This window comes from Thalassophryne amazonica, chromosome 7 (genome assembly GCF_902500255.1).
Source record: "Thalassophryne amazonica chromosome 7, fThaAma1.1, whole genome shotgun sequence".
NCBI lineage: Eukaryota > Metazoa > Chordata > Actinopteri > Batrachoidiformes > Batrachoididae > Thalassophryne > Thalassophryne amazonica.
The window spans coordinates 94,165,787-94,188,357 of NC_047109.1; the positions used below are offsets into that span (position 1 = coordinate 94,165,787).

General features: G+C 40.1%; 2 protein-coding genes across 2 annotated transcripts; one reads left to right on the top strand and one right to left on the bottom strand.

Annotated features, from left to right (window-relative positions):
* Positions 1-781: 781 nt before the first annotated feature.
* On the top strand, positions 782-18,466 carry si:dkeyp-84f3.9 (zinc finger protein 184). The gene is made up of 3 exons (XM_034175116.1): positions 782-1,051; positions 6,841-6,975; positions 11,974-18,466. The coding sequence occupies exons 2-3, from the start codon at positions 6,850-6,852 to the stop codon at positions 15,349-15,351; spliced, it is 3,504 nt and encodes a 1,167-aa protein (XP_034031007.1). The 5' UTR covers positions 782-1,051; positions 6,841-6,849; the 3' UTR covers positions 15,352-18,466.
* A 1,833-nt stretch (positions 18,467-20,299) lies between these two features.
* Positions 20,300-21,745, bottom strand: prss1 (serine protease 1). Its single transcript, XM_034175119.1, has 5 exons — positions 21,643-21,745; positions 21,382-21,538; positions 20,863-21,116; positions 20,591-20,727; positions 20,300-20,498 (listed from the first exon to the last, which is right to left on the bottom strand). Exons 1-5 carry the CDS (start codon positions 21,680-21,682, stop codon positions 20,349-20,351), a joined length of 738 nt encoding a protein of 245 aa, XP_034031010.1. The 5' UTR covers positions 21,683-21,745; the 3' UTR covers positions 20,300-20,348.
* Positions 21,746-22,571: the final 826 nt, after the last annotated feature.

The following is a 22,571-nucleotide window of genomic DNA, read 5'->3' on the forward strand; positions in this document are numbered from 1 at the left end:
GAATGAATTTGTGAAGCAACAAATGCTGAATGCACAGTGTAACACTGCAGCATTTCCAACCCACAGAAGGTGGTTTAACTCACAAGGACATTCGTGCTGATATGGTTGCATTACATCGGGATGACACTCCAGCTTTATCAAGGGTGCAAAAATACCCAGACTAAACAAGAGGAGACCTTCATGATAAACCCAACATTTGGATGGGCAGCTGCCTCCACTTGAGGAAACAGTTCACCACATGGTGATGGAAGATTGTTGATTAACCATCAGTCACTTGTGGCTGGAGGTGACAGAAATGATGCTGCTGTATTCCTTAGGATCGATGAGGATATGCAGGAATGAGCATATCAGAGAGACAGTCCGCACTGGAAAGTTTGGAGACAAAAAGAGGTGAGACGAAGATAGTTTGGGGCATGTGCAGAATAGAGATGTGGGGTACATAGAGAGGAATGCTGAGGATGGAGCCATCAGGTCGGAGAAGAGGAAGGCCAAAGAGGTTTGTTTATGACGTGAGATGGGGTAGGTTCATCTGTTTGTGGCGACCCCTACTGGGAGCAGCTGAAAGAACACTCCAAAAAGGGCATCTTTGTTCAACGACCCTCATATTTCAACAAAAGGCTGACTCCTAATAAACATACGAATGTAAAATAAAGATGCGAACGTAAAAATGTTGACAACGATAGCTTAAAGTAAAAGGGGCGTTTCGACTAAAAAACAAAAAGAAAAAAAAACGGTACGCCGTTAACCAATTTTCCGATATTTCTTGTAGGACTTGAACTACTCACTTGCTGTGTACGCTCGCAATTTTTTAAGTAATTTTTTTTTTTTTTTTTTTTGGCGTTGCTGTTTGCGTGGATGTTGCGTGGCTTGCTACTTCAAACTACCCAGAAAAGGACAAAAAAAGTAGCTTCACACCAACATTTCAGCTTCGACATAAATACACAGCTGTAGAAAGTTCCGAACAGAAAGTGACGGCGTGTTAGCTGTTAGCTAACCCCGTGTGCAGCTGTAGCTGCATGGCTAACGTCACGCTGAGGCCAGTCTCTCCCAGGCAAGCACTTTCTGCTTATACAAGCAGTGAAACTTGTGTTTCACGCGTGTGAACATAGTTAGGTTTGAAGTGATTTAAACACGGTGGCACAGCATTTAAGATACAGGTTCATGTTTACTGTAACGTTAATTATCTGCAGCTAGCAGCCTGGCCTAGCTAAAGAGGACGCCCCGCTTCGTTTTTCATCCCGTTTTTGTTATAAACATTCTGAAATCATTTTCGACTGTATGTATAAAAAGTACTATAAATAAAGTGTGCTTGCAGGCTACGTGTAAGGTGGTTTCACCTTAAAACAACTCTGTTCACTAGCTTCTGTCAGTAGTTTAGGAACTGCTGAAAACGCATTTTTGATTTTCAGTGTGTGGACAAAATGTGCTTGTTGATAAGTGGTAGTTTCCTGATCTTTCTTTTATAAAAGTTAGGAACAAGCCACAAGAATTGAAGTGTGTAACAGTTCTTCCAGTTGTAGTTTTCAGCCCCAGTACTTGACTCCCACAATGCATTGTGCACCATAGCAACCAGTGCAAAGGGTAATACAAAGCGTTGTTAAGTATGTCTCACAAGGTAGTTGTTTCTAAAAACTGTTGTGTAGTTGGGTGCAGCGACAGTAGCATTAAAAGGCGCGAGGGAACTGAGCCATAAAGAATGAAATAGTTTCAGTTGCTACTCCAACTAGTACAAAACTGCAATGGCCGAAGTCAGAATATCAGTAGGTTTTACGTGTTTAAAGAAAATACTCCAAAAGGGATTTGTAATAAAAGTAATACTTATATTTATTTTGTCTGGTGACTTTTGGGCTGTGAAGGTGGAGAAGCCTTTAAGTGCAAATATAAACATGAGTAAAACATGTACAGACTTGAAAGGCCTGGGGAAGAAAAGAAAAACATGAAATTTAACCAAATGAAAGAGGGTTGATCAGAGTGCAAATTGAAGTAAGTAAGTCCCTTCGGCTGCTCCCTTGTTTGCACTTGGGGTCGCCACAGCAAATCCAAGGTGGATCTGCTTGTTGAATTGGCACAAGTTTTACGCCGGATGCCCTTCCTGACGCAACTCCACATTACATGGAGAAATGTGGCAGGGGTGGGATTTGAACCCAGAACCTTCTGAACTGAAACCAAGCGCATTAACCACTTGGCCACCACCCCTGCAGAGTGCAAATTGAAAAAGAAAAAAAATTCTAAGAATGTAGTAACAAAAAAGATTGCGTATAAAAAAGGGAAAAGTATGTACAAAATGGTGGACATTTCAATGGCAGTGGATATTGCACATAAACAAATATTGCACTCATTTTAAGTGTGGCATGTCATATGGCTATTTGGTTCCAGTGGCATTCATAGCTCTAACAGCAGTTGGGTTGAAATTGTTTTTCGATCTATTTGTGCTTGCTTTAATGGCCCTGTACTGTCTGCCTGATGGCAGTAGCTCAAACAGAGAGTGGCCAGGGTGGGATGAGCGCGGTATACCTCTTGAATTAAAGTCAAATCAAATCAAAAAAATATTATTTATATAGCGCCAAATCACAACAAACAGTTGCCCCAAGACGCTTTATATTGTAAGGCAAGGCCATACAATAATTACGGAAAAACCCCAACGGTCAAAACGACCCCCTGTGAGCAAGCACTTGGCGACAGTGGGAAGGAAAAACTCCCTTTTAACAGGAAGAAACCTCCAGCAGAACCAGGCTCAGGGAGGGGCAGTCTTCTGCTGGGACTGGTTGGGGCTGAGGGAGAGAACCAGGAAAAAGACATGCTGTGGAGGGGAGCAGAGATCAATCATCATGGGAACGCCCCAGCAGTCTAAGTCTATAGCAGCATAACTAAGGGATGGTTCAGGGTCACCTGATCCAGCCCTAACTATAAGCTTTAGCAAAAAGGAAAGTTTTAAGCCTAATCTTAAAAGTAGAGAGGGTGTCTGTCTCTCTGATCTGAATTGGGAGCTGGTTCCACAGGAGAGGAGCCTGAAAGCTGAAGGCTCTGCCTCCCATTCTACTCTTACAAACCCTAGTAACTACAAGTAAGCCTGCAGTCTGAGAGCGAAGCGCTCTATTGGGGTGATATGGTACTATGAGGTCCCTAAGATAAGATGGGACCTGATTATTCAAAACCTTATAAGTAAGAAGAAGAATTTTAAATTCTATTCTAGAATTAACAGGAAGCCAATGAAGAGAGGCCAATATGGGTGAGATATGCTCTCTCCTTCTAGTCCCTGTCAGTACTCTAGCTGCAGCATTTTGAATTAACTGAAGGCTTTTCAGGGAACTTTTAGGACAACCTGATAATAATGAATTACAATAGTCCAGCCTAGAGGAAATAAATGCATGAATTAGTTTTTCAGCTTCACTCTGAGACAAGACCTTTCTAATTTTAGAAATATTGCGCAAATGCAAAAAAGCATTGTCTGTAAGACAATCCTGCAGTTTAGCTAATTGGTGTGTGTTCTCTGGCTTCATGGATAGATAAAGCTGGGTATCATCTGCGTAACAGTGAAAATTTAAGCAATGCTGTCTAATAATACTGCCTAAGGGAAACATGTATAAAGTGAATAAAATTGGTCCTAGCACAGAACCTTGTGGAACTCCATAATTAACCTTAGCCTGTGAAGAAGATTCCCCATTTACATGAACAAATTGTAATCTATTAGATAAATATGATTCAAACCACCGCAGTGCCTTTAATACCTATGGCATGCTCTAATCTCTGTAATAAAATTTTATGGTCAACAGTATCAAAAGCAGCACTGAGGTCTAACAGAACAAGCACAGAGATGAGTCCACTGTCTGAGGCCATAAGAAGATCATTTGTAACCTTCACTAATGCTGTTTCTGTACTATGATGAATTCTAAAACCTGACTGAAACTCTTCAAATAGACCATTCCTCTGCAGATGATCAGTTAGCTGTTTTACAACTACCCTTTCAAGAATTTTTGAGAGAAAAGGAAGGTTGGAGATTGGCCTATAATTAGCTAAGATAGCTGGGTCAAGTGATGGCTTTTTAAGTAATGGTTTAATTACTGCCACCTTAAAAGCCTGTGGTACATAGCCAACTAATAAAGATAGATTGATCATATTTAAGATCGAAGCATTAATTAATGGTAGGGCTTCCTTGAGCAGCCTGATAGGAATGGGGTCTAATAGACATGTTGATGGTTTGGAGGAAGTAACTAATGAAAATAACAGACAGAACAACTGGAGAGAAAGAGTCTAACCAAATACCGGCATCACTGAAAGCAGCCAAAGATAACGATATGTCTTTGGGATGGTTATGAGTAATTTTTTCTCTAATAGTTAAAATTTTATTAGCAAAGAAAGTCATGAAGTCATTACTAGTTAAAGTTAAAGGAATACTCGGCTCAATAGAGCTGACTCTTTGTCAGCCTGGCTAATGAGATAGATATGGTGCGACTCAGTACCTAATATAGTCCGTTTTTAGAACAATAATCTGCACTAAAAATGGACTATATTAGGTACTGAGTCGCACCATATCTATCTCATTTGTAGCACAGGACTTTTGCACATTTTTCAGTTGTTCCATTGTTTATTATATCACCTATAGTTGTCATACAGTTTTACATTTCCTTTTGCATTCTCTCAATTGCTACACTGTTTACACTGTCCACATGTTACACAATTTTACTTTTCAGCAAAGGACTTCACATGTTTCCTTATGTGATATTGTTTATTCATGTTATATTGTCTGGTATTGCACTGCGTGCACTTTTTAAGGAGCAGCCCCCCTAATCTCGTACTATGCAGACTGTGTTTGCTGTGTATCATGACAATAAAGGCTTTCTATTCTATTCTATTCTACAGTGCTGAAAAGAAACCTGGGGTTGTTCTTATTTTCTTCAATTAGTGATGAGTGGTAAGATGTCCTAGCTTTACGGAGGGCTTTTTTATAGAGCAACAGACTCTTTTTCCAGGCTAAGTGAAGATCTTTTAAATTAGTGAGACGCCATTTCCTCTCCAACTTACGGGTTATCTGCTTTAAGCTGCGAGTTTGTGAGTTATACCACGGAGTCAGGCACTTCTGATTTAAGGCTCTCTTTTTCAGAGGAGCTACAGCATCCAAAGTTGTTTTCAATGAGGATGTAAAACTATTGACGAGATACTCTATCTCACTCACAGAGTTTAGGTAGCTACTCTGCACTGTGTTGGTATATGGCATTAGAGAACATAAAGAAGGAATCATATCCTTAAACCTAGTTACAGCGCTTTCTGAAAGACTTCTAGTGTAATGAAACTTATTCCCCATTGCTGGGTAGTCCATCAGAGTAAATGTAAATGTTATTAAGAAATGATCAGACAGAAGGGAGTTTTCAGGGAATACTGTTAAGTCTTCAGTTTCCATACCATAAGTCAGAACAAGATCTAAGATATGATTAAAGTGGTGGGTGGACTCATTTACATTTTGAGCAACGCCAATTGAGTCTAATAATAGATTAAATGCAGTGTTGAGGCTGTCATTCTCAGCATCTGTGTGGATGTTAAAATCGCCCACTATAATTATCTTATCTGAGCTAAGCACTAAGTCAGACAAAAGGTCTGAAAATTCACAGAGAAACTCACAGTAGCGACCAGGTGGACGATAGATAATAACAAATAAAACTGGTTTTTGGGACTTCCAATTTGGATGGACAAGACTAAGAGTCAAGCTTTCAAATGAATTAAAGCTCTGTCTGGGTTTTGGATTAATTGATAAACTGGAATGGAAGATTGCTGCTAATCCTCCCCCTCGGCCCGTGCTACGAGCGTTCTGGCAGTTAGTGTGACTCGGGGGTGTTGACTCATTTAAACTAACATATTCATCCTGCTGTAACCAGGTTTCTGTAAGGCAGAATAAATCAATATGTTGATCAATTATTATATCATTTACTAACAGGGACTTAGAAGAGAGAGACCTAATGTTTAATAGACCACATTTAACTGTTTTAGTCTGTGGTGCAGTTGAAGGTGCTATATTATTTTTTCTTTTTTAATTTTTATGCTTAAATAGATTTTTACTGGTTATTGGTGGTCTGGGAGCAGGCACCGTCTCTACGGGGATGGGGTAATGAGGGGATGGCAGGGGGAGAGAAGCTGCAGAGAGGTGTGTAAGACTACAACTAAAGGTAGAAGTCTGCACTTGACGCAAGTCTTGACTTTCATTTACTCCACTGTGGTGTTGTGAAGACGTAAATATACCAAAAAAAAAACCCCAAACAATTTTCCAACTACTTATGGACCTGACTGTAGATCAGGTCAGAGGTTTGTTTTCTAAGTTCATTTCCAATCACTGTAATCCTATCCCTTTCATACTCTATAGAAATAGAAATAAATTCCTGATAATAGTGATTATCCATGAGCCATGCAGTTACTTGCCATAGCTCATTTACCTAATGAGAAATATAACAGCAATTTAAATTTAACCAGGTTAGTCCTATTGAAATCGAGATCTCTTTTGCAGGAGAGACCTGGACAATTAGTTTCCAATTCACCTAACCTGCATGTCTTTAAATGTGGGAGGAAACCGGAGCACCTGGAGGAAACCCATGCGAACACGGGAAGAACATGCAAACGCAGGTGGGAATTGATCTTGCTGTGAGGCAGCAGTGCTAACCACCAAGTCAACGTGCTGCCACAAAAAAGTTCCTGTCACCTCTTTAGATAAAGAGTATCAAAGATTTTTCAGACTAGTAACACCCTGAAGGCTGTTCTAACATGATACTGTGTCCCGATTTTATGGTTTACATTAGCAGTAGAGAATAGTAATTTGCAGAACTGACAGGTTTTTGTCTCAACTCTAATTCACAGGCTCTTGGTATGGGAAGCAGAATGTCGTTTGGCAGTGGAAGCGGTGACCAAAATGCAGTCTCTGAATTAACGTCTGTGGTATCCCATCCTGTTCCCTACATCCCTAACAATCATGTTCCTGTCAACTGCCAACAGGTAGCTCATGAGATAGAAACATGTTTTCAAAACATTTATTTTATTTTTATATTGCAAAGATGCCATTAAGTTTTAATTGACATTTTTGTGTCATTTAAAACTTAATGACATCTTTGCAGTAATGCTTGTACAGTTCTTCTTAACCTTTATTTAGCCAGATAATAAAACCCATCGAGATCAAGACTTCTTTCACAATGGTGACCTGGCCACAAAGGCAGCAGCACACGACATACCAGAGGTGGGAGTAAGTCACTGTCAAGTCATTCTCAAGTCATCAATCTGCAAGTCCCAAGTAAAGTCTCAAGTCAGCTGTCAAACACTTGGTGGTCATTATGACTTGGGACTTGCTGATTCATGACTTGAGAGTGACTTGATGGTGACTTACTCCCACCTCTGTGACATACAAGACAAACCAACTAACAGAACAAAACAACCACCATAAAATACGAATATAAGCACATGATCAAGGGACATGAGATATTTTTTTGCTGTAACAATGTAAGCTCCATCAACAATAACAACTCATGGTTTAAGACACACACACTTCTGAAGTGATTGTCATTGTCGATTTTCCAGTAATGAATGGAAAGCTGTCAGCGAAATCAGCCCAGAAGAGGGGGAAGCAAAACTGAAGGCGCTTTCAAAAGAACAGATGGCCTTCAGCTACTTACAGCAGTGATAGCAGGGACCATGGTTGAGACCGACAGTGATGTTATAGATCATGTGGGGGCTTTTGAAGACTTGCACAAAGCATTATGGGAAGAACATGGTGGCAGCCAATCAGAGTAGAGTTGATGTGTGCTGGCTCATCTTGCTCTGGCTCCTCCTCCAACATAGCAGGAAATGGTTTGAAACCGCTGCATTTACAGTTGTATGCAAAGGTTTGGGCACCCCTGATCATTTTCATGATTTTCCTTTATAAATCATTGGTTGTCTGGATTAGAAATTTCAGTTAAATATATCATATAGCAGACGAACACACTGATATTTGAGAAGTGAAATTAAGTTTCTAGTATCTAGATAAAGTTTGCAATAATTATTTAAACAAAATTAGGCAGGTGCATAAATTTGGGCACCCTTGTCATTTTATTGATTTGAATACATTTAGCACTAATTATTGGAACACAAAATTGGTTTGGTAAGCTCATTGACCCTTGACCTCCTTACACAGGTGAATCCAATCATGAGAAAGGGTATTTAAGGTGGCCATTTGCACATGGTTCCCCTCTTTGCATCTCTTCTAATGATTGACAACATGGGAACCTCTAAACAGCTCTGAAATGACCTGAAAACAAAGACTGTTCAGCATCATGGCTTAGGGGAAGGATACAAAAAACTATCTCAGAGATTTCAGCTGTCAGTTTCCACTGTGAGGAACATAGTGAGGAAATGGAAGACCGCAGCACTAGTTAAGGCCCAAAGTGGCAGGCCAAGAAAAATCTCAGATAAGCTGAAACAAAGGATGGTGAGAACAGTCAGTCAACCCACAGACCTGCAGATAGTGTCTCTGTGCATCGTTCAACTGCAGAGCGCACTTTGAACAAGGAGATGCTCTAATGCAGAGGAAGCCTTTTCTGCGTACATGCCATAAACAGTCGCTTGGGGTATGCTAAAGCACATTTGGACAAGCCAGCTTCATTTTGGAATAAGGTGCTGTGGACTGATGAAACTAAAATTGAGTTATTTGGACATAACAAGGGGCGGTATGCATGGCTGAAAAAGAACAGTATTCCAAGAAAACCACTTGGTACCTACAGTAAAATTTGGAGGTGGTTCCATCATACTGTGGGGCTGTGTGGCCAGTGCAGATACTGGGAATCTTGTTAAAGTTGAAGGTCACATGGATTCCAGTCACCAGATTCTTGAGAACAGTGTTCATGAATCAGTGACAAAGTTGAAGTTGCGCCGGGGCTGGATCTTTCAACAAGACAGCGACCCTAAATACTGCTCAAAATGTACTAAGGCATTCATGCAGAGAAACAAGTACAACGTTCTGGAATGGCCATTTCAGTCCCCAGACCTGAATATTATTGAAAATTTGTGGTGTGAGTTTAAGTGGGCTGTCCATGCTCAGAAACCAACAAACCTGACTGAACTGAGATGTTTTGTAAAGAAGAATGGTCCAAAATACCTTCAACCAGAATCCAGACTCTGATTGGAAGCTATAGGAAGTGTTTAGAGGCTGTTATTTCTGCAAAAGGAGGATCTACTAAATACTGATGTATTTTTTCTGTTGGGGTGTCCAAATTTATGCACCTGCCTAATTTTGTTTAAATAGTTATTGCGCACTTGCTGTAAATCCTAGAAACTTCATTTCACTTCTCAAATATCACCATGTTTGTCTGCTATATGATACATTTAACTGAAATTGCTGATCCAAACAACCAATAATTTATAAAGGAAAATCATGGAAATCATCAGGGGTGCACAAACCTTTTCATACAACTGTATGTGTAAATGTAAGAGGGTTCTCATATACAACCCCTGGCAAAAATTATGGAATCACCGGCCTCGGAGGATGTTCATTCAGTTGTTTAATTTTGTAGAAAAAAAGCAGATCACAGACATGACACAAAACTAAAGTCATTTCAAATGGCAACTTTCTGGCTTTAAACACTTTTAACACTATAAGAAATCAGGAAAAAAAATTGTGGCAGTCAGTAACGGTTACTTTTTTAGACCAAGCAGAGGGAAAAAAAATATGGAATCACTCAATTCTGATGAAAAAATTATGGAATCATGAAAAACAAAAGAACGCTCCAACACATCACTAGTATTTTGTTGCACCACCTCTGGCTTTTATAACAGCTTGCAGTCTCTGAGGCATGGACTTAATGAGTGACAAACAGTACTCTTCATCAATCTGGCTCCAACTTTCTCTGATTGCTGTTGCCAGATCAGCTTTGCAGGTTGGAGCCTTGTCAGGGACCATTTTCTTCAACTTCCACCAAAGATTTTCAATTGGATTAAGATCCGGACTATTTGCAGGCCATGACATTGACCCTATGTGTCTTTTTGCAAGGAATGTTTTCACAGTTTTTGCTCTATGGCAAGATGCATTATCATCTTGAAAAATGATTTCATCATCCCCAAACATCCTTTCAATTGATGGGATAAGAAAAGTGTCCAAAATATCAATGTAAACTTGTGCATTTATTGATGATGTAATGACAGCCATCTCCCCAGTGCCTTTATCTGACATGCTGCCCCATATCATCAATGACTGTGGAAATTTACATGTTGTCCTCAGGCAGTCATCTTTATAAATCTCATTGGAACGGCACCAAACAAAAGTTCCAGCATCATCACTTTGCCCAATGCAGATTCGAGATTCATCACTGAATATGACTTTCATCCAGTCATCCACAGTCCACGATTGCTTTTCCTTAGCCCACTGTAACCTTGTTTTTTTCTGTTTAGGTGTTAATGATGGCTTTGGTTTAGCTTTTCTGTATGTAAATCCCATTTCCTTTAGGCGGTTTCTTACAGTTCGGTCACAGACGTTGACTCCAGTTTCCTCCCATTCGTTCCTCATTTGTTTTGTTGTGCATTTTCGATTTTTGAGACATATTGCTTTAAGTTTTCTGTCTTGATGCTTTGATGTCTTCCTTGGTCTACCAGTATGTTTGCCTTTAACAACCTTCCCATGTTGTTTGTATTTGGTCCAGAGTTTAGACACAGCTGACTGTGAACAACCAACATCTTTTGCAACATTGCGTGATGATTTACCCTCTTTTAAGAGTTTGATAATCCTCTCCTTTGTTTCAATTGACATCTCTCATGTTGGAGCCATGATTCATGTCAGTCCACTTGGTGCAACAGCTCTCCAAGGTGTGATCACTCCTTTTTAGATGCAGACTAACGAGCAGATCTGATTTGATGCAGGTGTTAGTTTTGGGGATGAAAATTTACAGGGTGATTCCATAATTTATTCCTCAGAATTGAGTGAGTCCATATTTTTTTCCCTCTGCTTGGTCTAAAAAAGTAACCGTTACTGACTGCCACAATTATTTTTCCTGATTTCTTATAGTGTTTCTTAAAGCCAGGAAGTTGCCATTTGAAATGACTTTAGTTTTGTGTCATGTCTGTGATTTGCTTTTCTTCTACAAAATTAAACAACTGAATGAACATCCTCCGAGGCCAGTGATTCCATAATTATTGCCAGGGGTTGTAGTATGTAAAAGCTACCAGGAAATAAACACTTCAAAAACAAAAAGCACTGTTTTTGTAACCTGACAACACCTCTGGAGTGATTTATAAGACATTTCACAGACGTCAGCGTCACATATTGCATCAAGGTAACTTCTGGCGTTTTCAAAAGATCCTGCATGTGCACACGCATGTCCTCCTGCAGATGGCGTTAAAAAGAAAAGAAGATATTCCTTATGGAATTCCCCCCAGATAAATATCTTCTCTTGATTAAAATGAGCTGTAATTTTACAAGACGTTTATAAAAAATAAACCAACATTATAATGCTTGGATTTCAGGAGAAACTAAATTTTGTCAGTTTCATGAAATGTGGGTGGCCCTATAGCTTTAATGTCTATGCCCTTGTGTGTGTGTATACACACATACACACACACACAGGGTTCTCACCAGGATTTTTTCACAGCATGGGGGGAACTTAGCAGGGCATAGCCATGCGACGAGCATTACAGGCACAGTTATCCTAGTAGGGTCCAATCTGTCAATTTCCTGCATTTTGAGGGTGTCTTTGTGTTGCGAACTGGGATGTTAAATAATATGTGACGTGTCCTTTAAAAAAGGAAAGAAAGAAAGAAGCCCCCTATGCTCAACTGCGCTGGCGAGAACCCTGACATATTTTTGTGTGTGTGTGTGTGTGTGTGTGTGTGTGTGTGTGTGTGTGTGTGTGTGTGTGTGTGTGTGTGTGTGTGTGTGTGTGTGTGTGTGTGTGTGTGTGTGTGTGTGTGTGTGTGTGTGTGAAAATGACTCAATTTTAAGAAGCTTGTGCATTATCACTGGTTTTTCTTCTACAGATAACTGAAGACGACACTGGATGCAGTGAATATGACCTCGAGGTGAGGCGGGGTGAGGGTCATGGAGTGCATCATACAGGACTGAACCAGTCTGCACGTGAGTCACACTTACCAGGAAGAATAGATTCTGAAGGTCTCACGAATTCTGAAGTGGCCAATGAAGAAAATTGTCAACAGAGTGATGGTGCAGCATCAGAAGTCATCATGCAAGGAAAATCTCAAGTCTCAGCCAGCCTGTGCAGCTATTCATTGCAAACTACTGGACAGTCAGCAAAGGTTCGCCGAAAACCTGGCCACCCTCGAAAAAGAAAAATATTCACTAAGAACATACTAGTTCCAGAGTCTGTTGGTCCTAATGCAGTTCAACATCAGGAGGACGTCACAGCAACATCATGTGAGGGTATTGAGGATTCCATGCCAACAAGCTCAGAAAACCACTGCAGCCATGATGTGCCTTGGACCAGTGATGGTCAGTTAGTCAATCATTTGCCTCATAGTGAAAGATCTGGTTATCACTGCATGTCTGATAGTAGACCAGAAGTTATTATGTCTGTGATGAAGAAAAGAGGAAGACCAAGAAAAGATAAAAGCCCTGTTTCTGAAAGCAATTTTACTGATGAAAACAGTAGTGGTTCTACGTGGAGCCTGAGGAAAAGACAACGACCGGCTTTGACAACAGATGAAAAGACTGAATCTGATGACAAAGTCACCCTCACAGCGCGCTCAGCAAGCAGTGTTAAATCTAACTGCCATCACATTGATTTGGCTGATGAGCAAATTCCAGCTAAATTGTTCAAACCTGATTTTTCTCAAGAGGCCTCCACCGTGTTGAGGAGTGACACAGGTGATGGGGAGAAAACTGGGACAGATAAACAAGTGAGCTTGAACTCTGAAGACCAGATGAGCTGTAGTTCTCATGGAACATCTCCTGAATGTGACCGTCCACCTCACGCTCGGATCTCCTCTACTGTGAAAGCCGAGGAAACAGAGATCGAACTTGATCATTTAAATTCCATGTCTCAGATAGATGAAGTTTTACAGAATGACGGCAGCATGACGGAGTGTGCAAACAGCCAGGCAAACATTTATGTGTTCACCAGAGGCAAGGAGAGGAGGAGACATGCTTTGTTGCCAAGAGAGCATCTTCCACCGCCAAACGAGCCCACTGAAGGCAACAGCAATGTACAGCCAACGGCAGACAGCAATACGCAACAAACAGCGGACAGCGACGTGCAACAAACGGCGGACAGAGACACGCAACAAACTGTGGATGACGATGCACCGAAAACAGTGGACATTGATGCACAGCAAACAGACGGCAACGCACAGCAAACAGCGGACGGAGATGCTCAGCAAACGCTAGCTGATACTAAAGAAGAGGACAACACAAATCCAATCTACACTAAACGAGGCGGGAAAACTTTGTTGAAATGTGGTTTCTGTGGTCGTGTATGCAAATTTCTTTCTCAGTTCATTATCCATCAACGCATTCATACGGGCGAAAAGCCTTTTAAATGCCTTGAATGTGGGAGATGTTTTAGCAAAAATTCTAACTTAAATCTTCATCTCAAAGTACACCGGAAGAACAACGCATATCAAACTTGCCCATACTGCAAGATCAGATTCTCCTATTGTGAGTATTCTTCTCATATTAAAACACACGCTCATGAACTTCACAAAGAAAGTGAGAAGGACAAATCTCAGAGACAAGGGAGTGACATCAGTAAGAGTGTGGAACTTGTTAAATCGGCGGCTCCTGAAAAGAAACCGTGCAAAGTGTGCAAGTACTGCGGCAAAATGTTCACCTTTCCGTCTGCGCTCATCAGGCATGAGCGTGTGCACACCGGAGAAAAGCCTTACAAATGTGATATCTGTGGGAAAGCTTTTGGTCAGGCCTATTTCCTTCGGGTTCACGAGTTGACACACTGGTCTGTGAAGCGTTACAACTGCACACGTTGTGGTAAATCATTCACCCATTACAGCAATGCAAGAAATCATATATGTAGAACGCCTGAGATCGGTGAGGATTGTCAGTATAGCCGACGGCCGAAGCCTTCACTGACATACACGTGCCACATCTGCAAGAATGTTTTTGGCCAGCTGCAAGAGTTCAACAACCACATGAAAGCCCACACTGGTGCAAAGCTGTACCGGTGCGTCTGCTGTGACAAGCTTTTTGGGGTCCTGTCAGAATTCAAAGAGCATCAGAGGCAGTGTGCCCAGTCCAAAGGCACGGAATCCATCTCTGGCATCACCGAAGAAGAGCCTGTGGCATTAATACAGTACACGTTACCTGCAAAGAGGTGTTCATCAGTTTTGTCTGTCACACCACAGAATTGCCAAACACAGAAAAAAACACCTGCTCAAACTCGCAGCAAGAAACCGTTTTCTAACTCAACTAAACCATTTCAGCCTACGAATATACCACCTCATCATCTGTCACACTTCGTGTCGAAGCTAAACACACTCGATAACAGGTCGGACCCCAGGAAATATTTCTGCCCGAGATGTGGAAGACTGTTCCGGCACATGGGGCGGCTCAGAGCCCACATGCTCAGTCACCCCCGGAGTCAAAACTACACGTGCAGCTGCTGTGGTAAGAGCGTTGACAACTGGAAACAACTGTGGCGTCACCAGAGAGTGCACAGACAGCGACACGGCCGCTTCACTTGTCCTCAGTGCGGCCGAGGCTTTCGTTTCGTGGAGCCCTACAAAAGACACATGAGCGAGCACTCAGAGGTCACGTGGAATCAGGTGAGGCCCAGAAAAGTGTTTTTGCCTTATCAGTGCGAACAGTGCAGAAGTCGATTTAGAACTCTAGACTTGCTGTTCAAACACCAACTTTGTCATGCGCCTGCACAGGACGTGCACAAGTACTCTGATTTTGACTTGTCAGTAGATGTTCTTGGTGTACAAACCAACATAATGTCGAGTCCCGCCATCGACAACTGCATAACAGGAAACGCTAAACCCAAGGAAAGCAACTTCAGTCCTGCTCTGTTCGTCCAAACTTGGAATTCTCCTTTGAACAGCGTCTCAATAAGTGCACAAACAGCTACTTCAGGGTTACCTCTGGCCCCTGTGATTTCGTTAGTTCAAAAGCAGACATTTGTTGTGGGTAAAACCATCCAGCATCCCGGTAATGCACTTCTGATCCATGGTGGAGAAAACGGTCAAGACAACGAGGAGGCAAATAATTTTGGAAATCTGATACCATCACCTTTGAGAATGGTGAAGGAACAGGCTCAAGATGCCAACAAATCAAATAAATGTGGAGGTCCTGCAGAAGACATCCGGTGCACTGTGTGTGGTCGCACTTATTCAGTCATTTCAGACCTCTATTATCATTATTTACAGCATGCAAGAGGTCAGCTTTAGTGACCTACACGGAGTGACTGACAGAACTTTTCAGTTGTGAATTTTTGTTCTACCTTTTTTGTTCTAACATTTGTTCTGGATAAATTATTCAATCGTCATATCTGTTATGTTTGTACAGATACACTGAATGTACAAAATAATGAGGAAACTTCTTGGGGGGTTTTGGACGTTCACAAGTTAAGCAGCTCCAGGTACAAACCATTATTATGGTTTCACCTTCCTGAATTAAATTAACAGCTGCCAGAATTGGGCAGATGTGTGTGTGTGTGTGTGTGTGTGTGTGTGTGTGTGTGTGTGTGTGTGTGTGTGTGTGTGTGTGTGTGTGTGTGTGTGTGTGTGTGTGTGTGTGTGTGTAAGCACGAGTACATGATAAGTCAAAAACAAGTGAATGGATAGTGGAAAGTTGTTTTTGGATCAAGAAAGTGTCTGTTATAACCTGACGCTGATCCAGATTTGTTTGAAAGTATCTTTATTTCTTTATTTAACGTTATGGGACAAGTTTACCCTCCGTGTCTTAGTGGGTGTTTTCAAAGTCAGTTTTATGACCTCAAAAAGATGGATACATCGCCTGCAGATACAATTCTGATTTCAAATTCACACTCGAGTTTGCTTATGAAGTCACACAAACTTGTTGACCCAAATTTAAACCTCCGCTTTTGTTATCTGACAGAAGCCCTAATGTTTGGCCATTATTGCCTTCGAGGAGTTTCGCTGTCTGTGTGACTGTTGTAGTTAAACCTGAACCAATCACAGATTTTCTGAATGGTTTTGAGTTTTGCCAACTCAGCAGTGCAGACTGAAATTGTAGGATCACCCCATCTGCCTGTGCAGGGAAGGGTTCACTAGTCGAAGGTTCACTAGTCTGTGTGTGTATTTACTCCAAATGAAGACAAACATTGCAATTCAGAGTCACCCATGAAGGTTGGATAATTGCCATTTGAATTAAATGCCAAAGTCTTAATTATGAAATATTGTGTATGACATTTACATTGTACGGTGTATCGTTATAATCAGTGAAGTTAAAAACAAGGTGATGTTTTGTTTTGTTTTTTAATTAAAGTAACATTCACTCTCACATCACAGATGAAAGAAATGTCTTTTTAATTGAAACAAAAAAGTATACAGATAATAATGCAGCCTACGGAAACTTGGCATCAAAATATGAAACTGAACCTTCAGACTAGTGGGATGTTCCCCCGTGCACACAAAAATTCAAATTACTGTAAAGAGTTTGACAATTTTGTGGAAAGATGGTGCTTGGGTTGGGGGAATTAAATTCCTTGGCTTTAGCAAAAGTCTTGGCATGTGAGTGAATAGATGGATAACTGAGTCCATCCCCTCCAGTTTAACATGTTTACTGAAAAGCAATAAATGCTTTCATCTTCTAAGTCTCCAAATTTAGACCAACCTGAATAAAACATGGTTGAGCTATGCACCAGATCAGTGCAAAAAATAAGTTTGTTTTACTTATTTAATATACCTTAATGCCAGACTGCTGCCTGGACATGTCTGGACTCACTGCAGAGGATAATCGTACCATCACATGCACGCCAGAAATTGAGAGCAGGTTCTGCTCCTAACGTGGTTGAAGTTGCATGTAGCTTTAAATGGACTTATCAGTTTCTTTAATTTCCAAAGCCTTGGTCTGGTGGCTACCAAAAATCCACTGCTGCTTCTTTTGAGGAACACCTGGAAATGATTCAAAATCTCTTCCTTTAATCATTTTCTGAGCATTTCACGAGGCAGTCTCCATTGTATAGTTCACAAAGATCTTCTTTCTATAATTTTTGCACAACTACCAACAAAGTGAAGTTTAAAATCTCGATTGAAGAGGTAATAATTGTTGGGCGTTACTGAATCAATGCAGATGTTGACGTTCTCCCAGTGCACCTAATGGTTAAAATTTAAGATGGGTGGATTTTGCTGATGAGAATACAGTAATGACCCCCACTGTTTATACATTCATGAGTTCTGTATCTACAAAGAACCAGCGGTGGGACAATGTATTGACGTAGCTGTTGAGTATTTGAATATTGCACTGTATGTTTATCATTGCAAAAGGACAGTTTGATAAATAACCACTTAACCATTTTGAGCCTTATTCATCCTTGTTGCCTTACACCTTGCTGTTCATTTTTTTTCTTCTTTTTTTAAAAATGTTCGAACAAACATGCACGCACCTATGTGGCTATAAGTGCAGGACAAAAATGACTGAGTGGCGGGTAACACTGAATTTATTTGTAAACTCTTGTAATATTTGTTGTTGTTTAACTCACACAAACCTCACACAGTCGTTGCTGTTTGGTGAACCATAGCAGCAACGCATTTTAAGAGCTGATAGCTATAGCTCGGTTTAGTTTGACATTTTTTAGCTTTCATACCACGTGAATGTTCACCCAGTATGCACGACCAAGTCAGTGAGCTCCTAGATGTACGTTTGTTTTTGAAATACTAGTCATGTTGTCACCTAATCCATTATTCTAATTTGTGCTTTTCAGATCATGCAGATCTAATTTTCATAGATTCGAAAGTTTCAATTTGAGTTTGGTCTGTATCATTTTCAATTTTAATTTTGAATTAATATAAGTATCAGCATTTATTGTATGTATGCATTTGTAATATGTACCTGCTTCAGATTAAATGATCTGAATTGGCCAGAATTCCAACCCTGGCATATTTAAAGTGATGGCTGTTTTGATTAACATCTGTTACTATTCACTGTTTTTGAAAAGCTGTTTTCGTGCTACATTGTTCTTTATTTCACACAAGCCTTTTTCTGCTCAGCAGTAATTACAGATAGTTATTAAAATGTCAGAGTAAACCAGTAAAAAATGAAATGCTATGTTAATTCAATTATGCCAACAATTACAGGCTCAGCTTTAATATTTACATGCTTTGAATTAAATGAGATAAAACGGACAGAATTCCAACATTGGGATATTTAACGTGATGGCTGTTATTATAAGCATCTGTTACTTTTCACCATTTTTGAAAAAAAAAAAACTTTAATCCTACAATTTCAAGTTTCAGTTTTGTCAACATCACAAAGTTTCATTTCCAATATGTTGTATATAATTTTGTGCATTAGCAAGAATAAAGGTCACTTTTCTCTATATGTGATTTGTATTGTTGGATTTTATGAGGTGTTGCTTTTGTGGTTCAAAAATGATGCTGAATCTTAAGCACAGCCTTTTATTTATTTATTGTCCAACATGCACCTCTGTGATGTGCATACGGCAGCACAACTGTACAGTCCTGACCTGACAATCTATTAAATAATTTTAACGTTCATTCCTGAATTATATCCTTGCATTATATCCTTTATATCCTTGATGGGGACAAAGTTAACACATGGGGAGTCATTTACCAAGGGTGTCTGTATGCACAAATACTTGTGTACACCTTTTCCCCCCACATGAATTTATAGAGATATAACATCCTGTCAGAATGTGTGTACAGGGCGCGTACACACTCTTAAGAGCAAGTTAAGTCTCGTGGTGAACTGGAAATAAATTACAGTTTTAGCATAACAGCCAGTGTCACAGACCGTTTGCATTTCTTATTTAAATATTTCTTTTTTGCACACACCTCTATTAATATTTACAATGTTCTTATAATACAATATAAGCTAAATGTTAAAAGCCCTCTTATTTTGTGGTGTTGATTGTCGCAGCTACACTTTGCAAATGAACCTTTTTTCCTGAAACCAGGACCTCCCATTGAAACATAATTATTGTTCTTTACCTCTTCAGTGACTTTCACATTCAGTGTATTTGTGCTGCTTTTCTAGTTTATCTTCATTTTCATCATGTTTTGCTGTGTGACGGAATTCATCTGTCTTTAGTGTAAGACGGCTTGTACAGTCCAGTACATGAGTAAGTGGACCGTGACAGAAATGTCATTTTTCGTTTGTGCACCAACACAGTGGAGTTTTAATGAAACAAGATGCCTTTCTACTGTTGACTTTTGGCTTTAATTCAATGGGTGTAACAAAAACATCACAATAATCATTCAGGAATTATGGCAATTTTGACACAGGGTGGCTCCATTTTCTGAGATTGTAAATAATTGGAAATAGAAGACCTTGTATTTCCAGTTATTTACATTTATTGCAATTACTGTTTATTGCAATTATATAACTGGATAAAGCCTTTTTTTTTCTTTCCTCCAAATATCACTGACATTAAGTTCACTTTAACATTAAATTTTCTTTGGACAAGTCAAGGGATGGCTATATGAACATTTTCAAGTCACGTTTTTGTTCTTGATGATAATGTGAATGACAGATTCAGTGAATTTGTTCATGTTTCCATCCCTGGAAAAAGGTTGGAAAAACAATTATTCATATTAAAATTAATATTCATATTTAGTTGGTCAAAATACATAACAGGCTCTTAAGATGGATGGAATAAACAAATTGTTGTAAATTAGAAATGGTTCATGTGATATTCTTGTTAAACCACTTCAATTAAAACTAAAAATCTACACTATAGGCACATCTTGATCTCCTTTGTGGTGATGTACAGAAGCAAAATCACAAAAAAAGTCATTGTTCAGTTACTTATGGAGCTGTCTACATGTAAATGCATACATAGAGGACATGCAAATACAGTAGACATGCAAATACATGTCTACAGCCACTAGTGGTTAAAGATGGGAGTTGACAGCAGGCATGTGCACATATGTACGTACACAGTTTACAAAGGAGAACCATGTGTGCAGAAAGTTTTCTGACTCTGGCCAAAAAAATGTTTATGCACATTTCTGCATTTGTGCATAAACACTGTTTTGGTCAAGCATCTGCACTGACATTTAAAAATGAGGCCACTCTGCTTTATTTTTACTATTTCTAGCTCCAAGAGTTACTGCAACAAAACACTCCAGCTAACAGGATACCTGAGTTTTCTGTACTATGTCAAGAAGTCAAACACATTTTATCAGTGAAGACTTTATTTAAGATGTGTGTAGACTTTCTCTCATAACATAAATGACTGTTTTTAGTTGTTGGCCATGACGGACTGGATCCAGCTTTTATAGTTGCAGACCTTGGTGTAGACACCAGGCTTGTTCTTCATGGCGCAGCCATAACCCCAGGATACAACACCCTGCAGGACGCCGCTGCACACCATGGGGCCACCGGAATCACCCTGACAGGACGTGCACACAAAACACATGATGTGAGTGTTTAAAGTTTGGTCTGTCCAGTGTAAGAAATGATGACAATGACTGATGTTCATACCTGACAGGAGTCTTTGCCTCCCTCGAGGAAGCCGGCACAGATCATATTGGAGGTGATCTGTCCAGGATAGCAGTTCCTGCAGCTGGAGTCAGTCAGGATGGGGGCATCCAGACACCTCAGATTATCAGGGTAGTTGTCTAGACGGGGCAAAAAATAAAGTCAGCATCTGACTGTTAATGCTCAACGTCTACCGAGTTGCTCGTTATGTGTGAGAGAGTAGTAGTAGTAGTAGTAATAGTAGTAGTAGTAGTAGTAATAATAGAGTTACTGACTGCCTGAGCTGCTCATGTTTCCCCATCCAGAGATCAGACAGCGAGTGCCTGCACTGGCACAGGTGCTGGCCACAGGTATGGTGCTGACATAGCTGTTCAGCCTAGCGGGTGTGCTCAACTTGATCAGCATGATGTCGTTGTCCACGTTGTAGCTGTTGTACTTCGGATGTTTGATGATTTTACCAGAGTTGATGAACTGCTCCGTGCCTTCGTTCACAGCAATGTTGTGCTCACCAAGACGCACCTGAATGCGCCTGCGGACACAGACATGAGCTTTGGATAAATTATACTTTGCATAAGAACTCTCTTAAAATTCCAAGTAGAAACCAGAATCCCTCCCCCAATTTGAGCTTAAATGTTGAAGATCTCATTGTCATAAAAATGCAGTAAAACCTGTGGCTGAGACATAATTTCAGTGTTTGTCAAAATCTGTGAACTACATTCAGAGGAACAAAGCCAAACATAACCTGTGCTTTCACTGAAGATACTAAAATGGACTTAAGGGGAAACTACACTTACGACTTGTAGCAATGAGCGGCGGACACCACCCAGGTGCTGGAGATCAGGGAGCCTCCACAAAAGTGGTAGCCTGCGTTCAGAGACACCTGGTAGGGCACGCTGTTCTTTCTGCACTCATAGCCTCCAACGATCTTGTCATCCTCAATGGGAGCAGCATCTGATGGAAGCACAGAACAATCCAGTAGTTTTCAAACAATCCTCTGTAGCCTTTTGGACTTGCACTCAAAAGACCAGTTTTAAGACTTTGCTCTTCATACTCACATGCTGCTGCAAAAAGAGCCACAAAAATGAGAGCCTTCATGATGGTTTGTGTCTCCACCTTGGTGAGGGCTCAGCTGCACTGCAGGTCCTTTTAAACCCCCTCAGAGCCATCGCTATCTGACCGGCCAAGGTCGTATATTTCTGTTTTTCCTTTTATCACCCTAATGTGTGAAAGCACATGTGGACAACGAGGACCAATATGCTGATGTGTCCTTTAGGTCGTCCGGGCTTAACACCTGTTTTGTTTTTTTTTCCTTTAATAAGTGAATGGAAAAAATATATATAAGTCAACCTTTCAGTCTTCTACAACTACGCCATCATTTATAAACACAAATAATCAGTATACTGCAGTTTCAAGTAGTTCATTGCTCTTTATTTTGCCCAAACCTCTCTTTGCTCTGTGTTCATCATAAATAATTAACAAAAATTAAAAAAATGAAATGCTATATTTACTTATTCTAATTGTCAACCATTGCAGCACAGGTTGCCTCAACTTGATCAGCATGATCTTGTTGTTCAATTTCAGTTACAGTTAATTGTAAGAATTTGTTGCAATTGTGACAAAATGTTACAATAACTTTTAAGCTTCCCATTTAAACAGACAAACTTTATTTGAAAACTACATGTTTCTACAGTGTATTTACTGTCTGATAATACTATTCCTGACTCAATTTATTGTTGTATGGTTGTAACTGGAGCCTCCCACAGTTTTCTTACAAATACATATTTATTTGTAGCTCTATCAGTTTTTTGTTTTTTTTGGGGGGGGGGGGGGGGGTGGCAGTTTATGGTGATGTTCTATCTATTACTGATGTTGTAACTACACATTTTAATTTTCCCACAATTTTACATTATCATGAAATATTTATTTTAAATTTTTGTCACTTTAATGAAACAACTCTATTCATGACCTTTTTTTTTCTTTTTGT

Coding starts and splice junctions, on each gene's coding strand:
- si:dkeyp-84f3.9 (XM_034175116.1), top strand. CDS start 6,850: ATGGGAAGCAGAATGTCGTTTGGCAGTGGAAGCGGTGACCAAAATGCA. Junction 6,976..11,973: donor TTCCTGTCAACTGCCAACAG/GTAGCTCATGAG, acceptor TTTCTTCTACAG/ATAACTGAAGACGACACTGG.
- prss1 (XM_034175119.1), bottom strand. CDS start 21,682: ATGAAGGCTCTCATTTTTGTGGCTCTTTTTGCAGCAGCAT. Junction 21,117..21,381: donor GCCGCTCATTGCTACAAGTC/GTAAGTGTAGTT, acceptor CTGTGTCCGCAG/GCGCATTCAGGTGCGTCTTG. Junction 20,728..20,862: donor AAACATGAGCAGCTCAGGCA/GTCAGTAACTCT, acceptor TGCCCCGTCTAG/ACAACTACCCTGATAATCTG.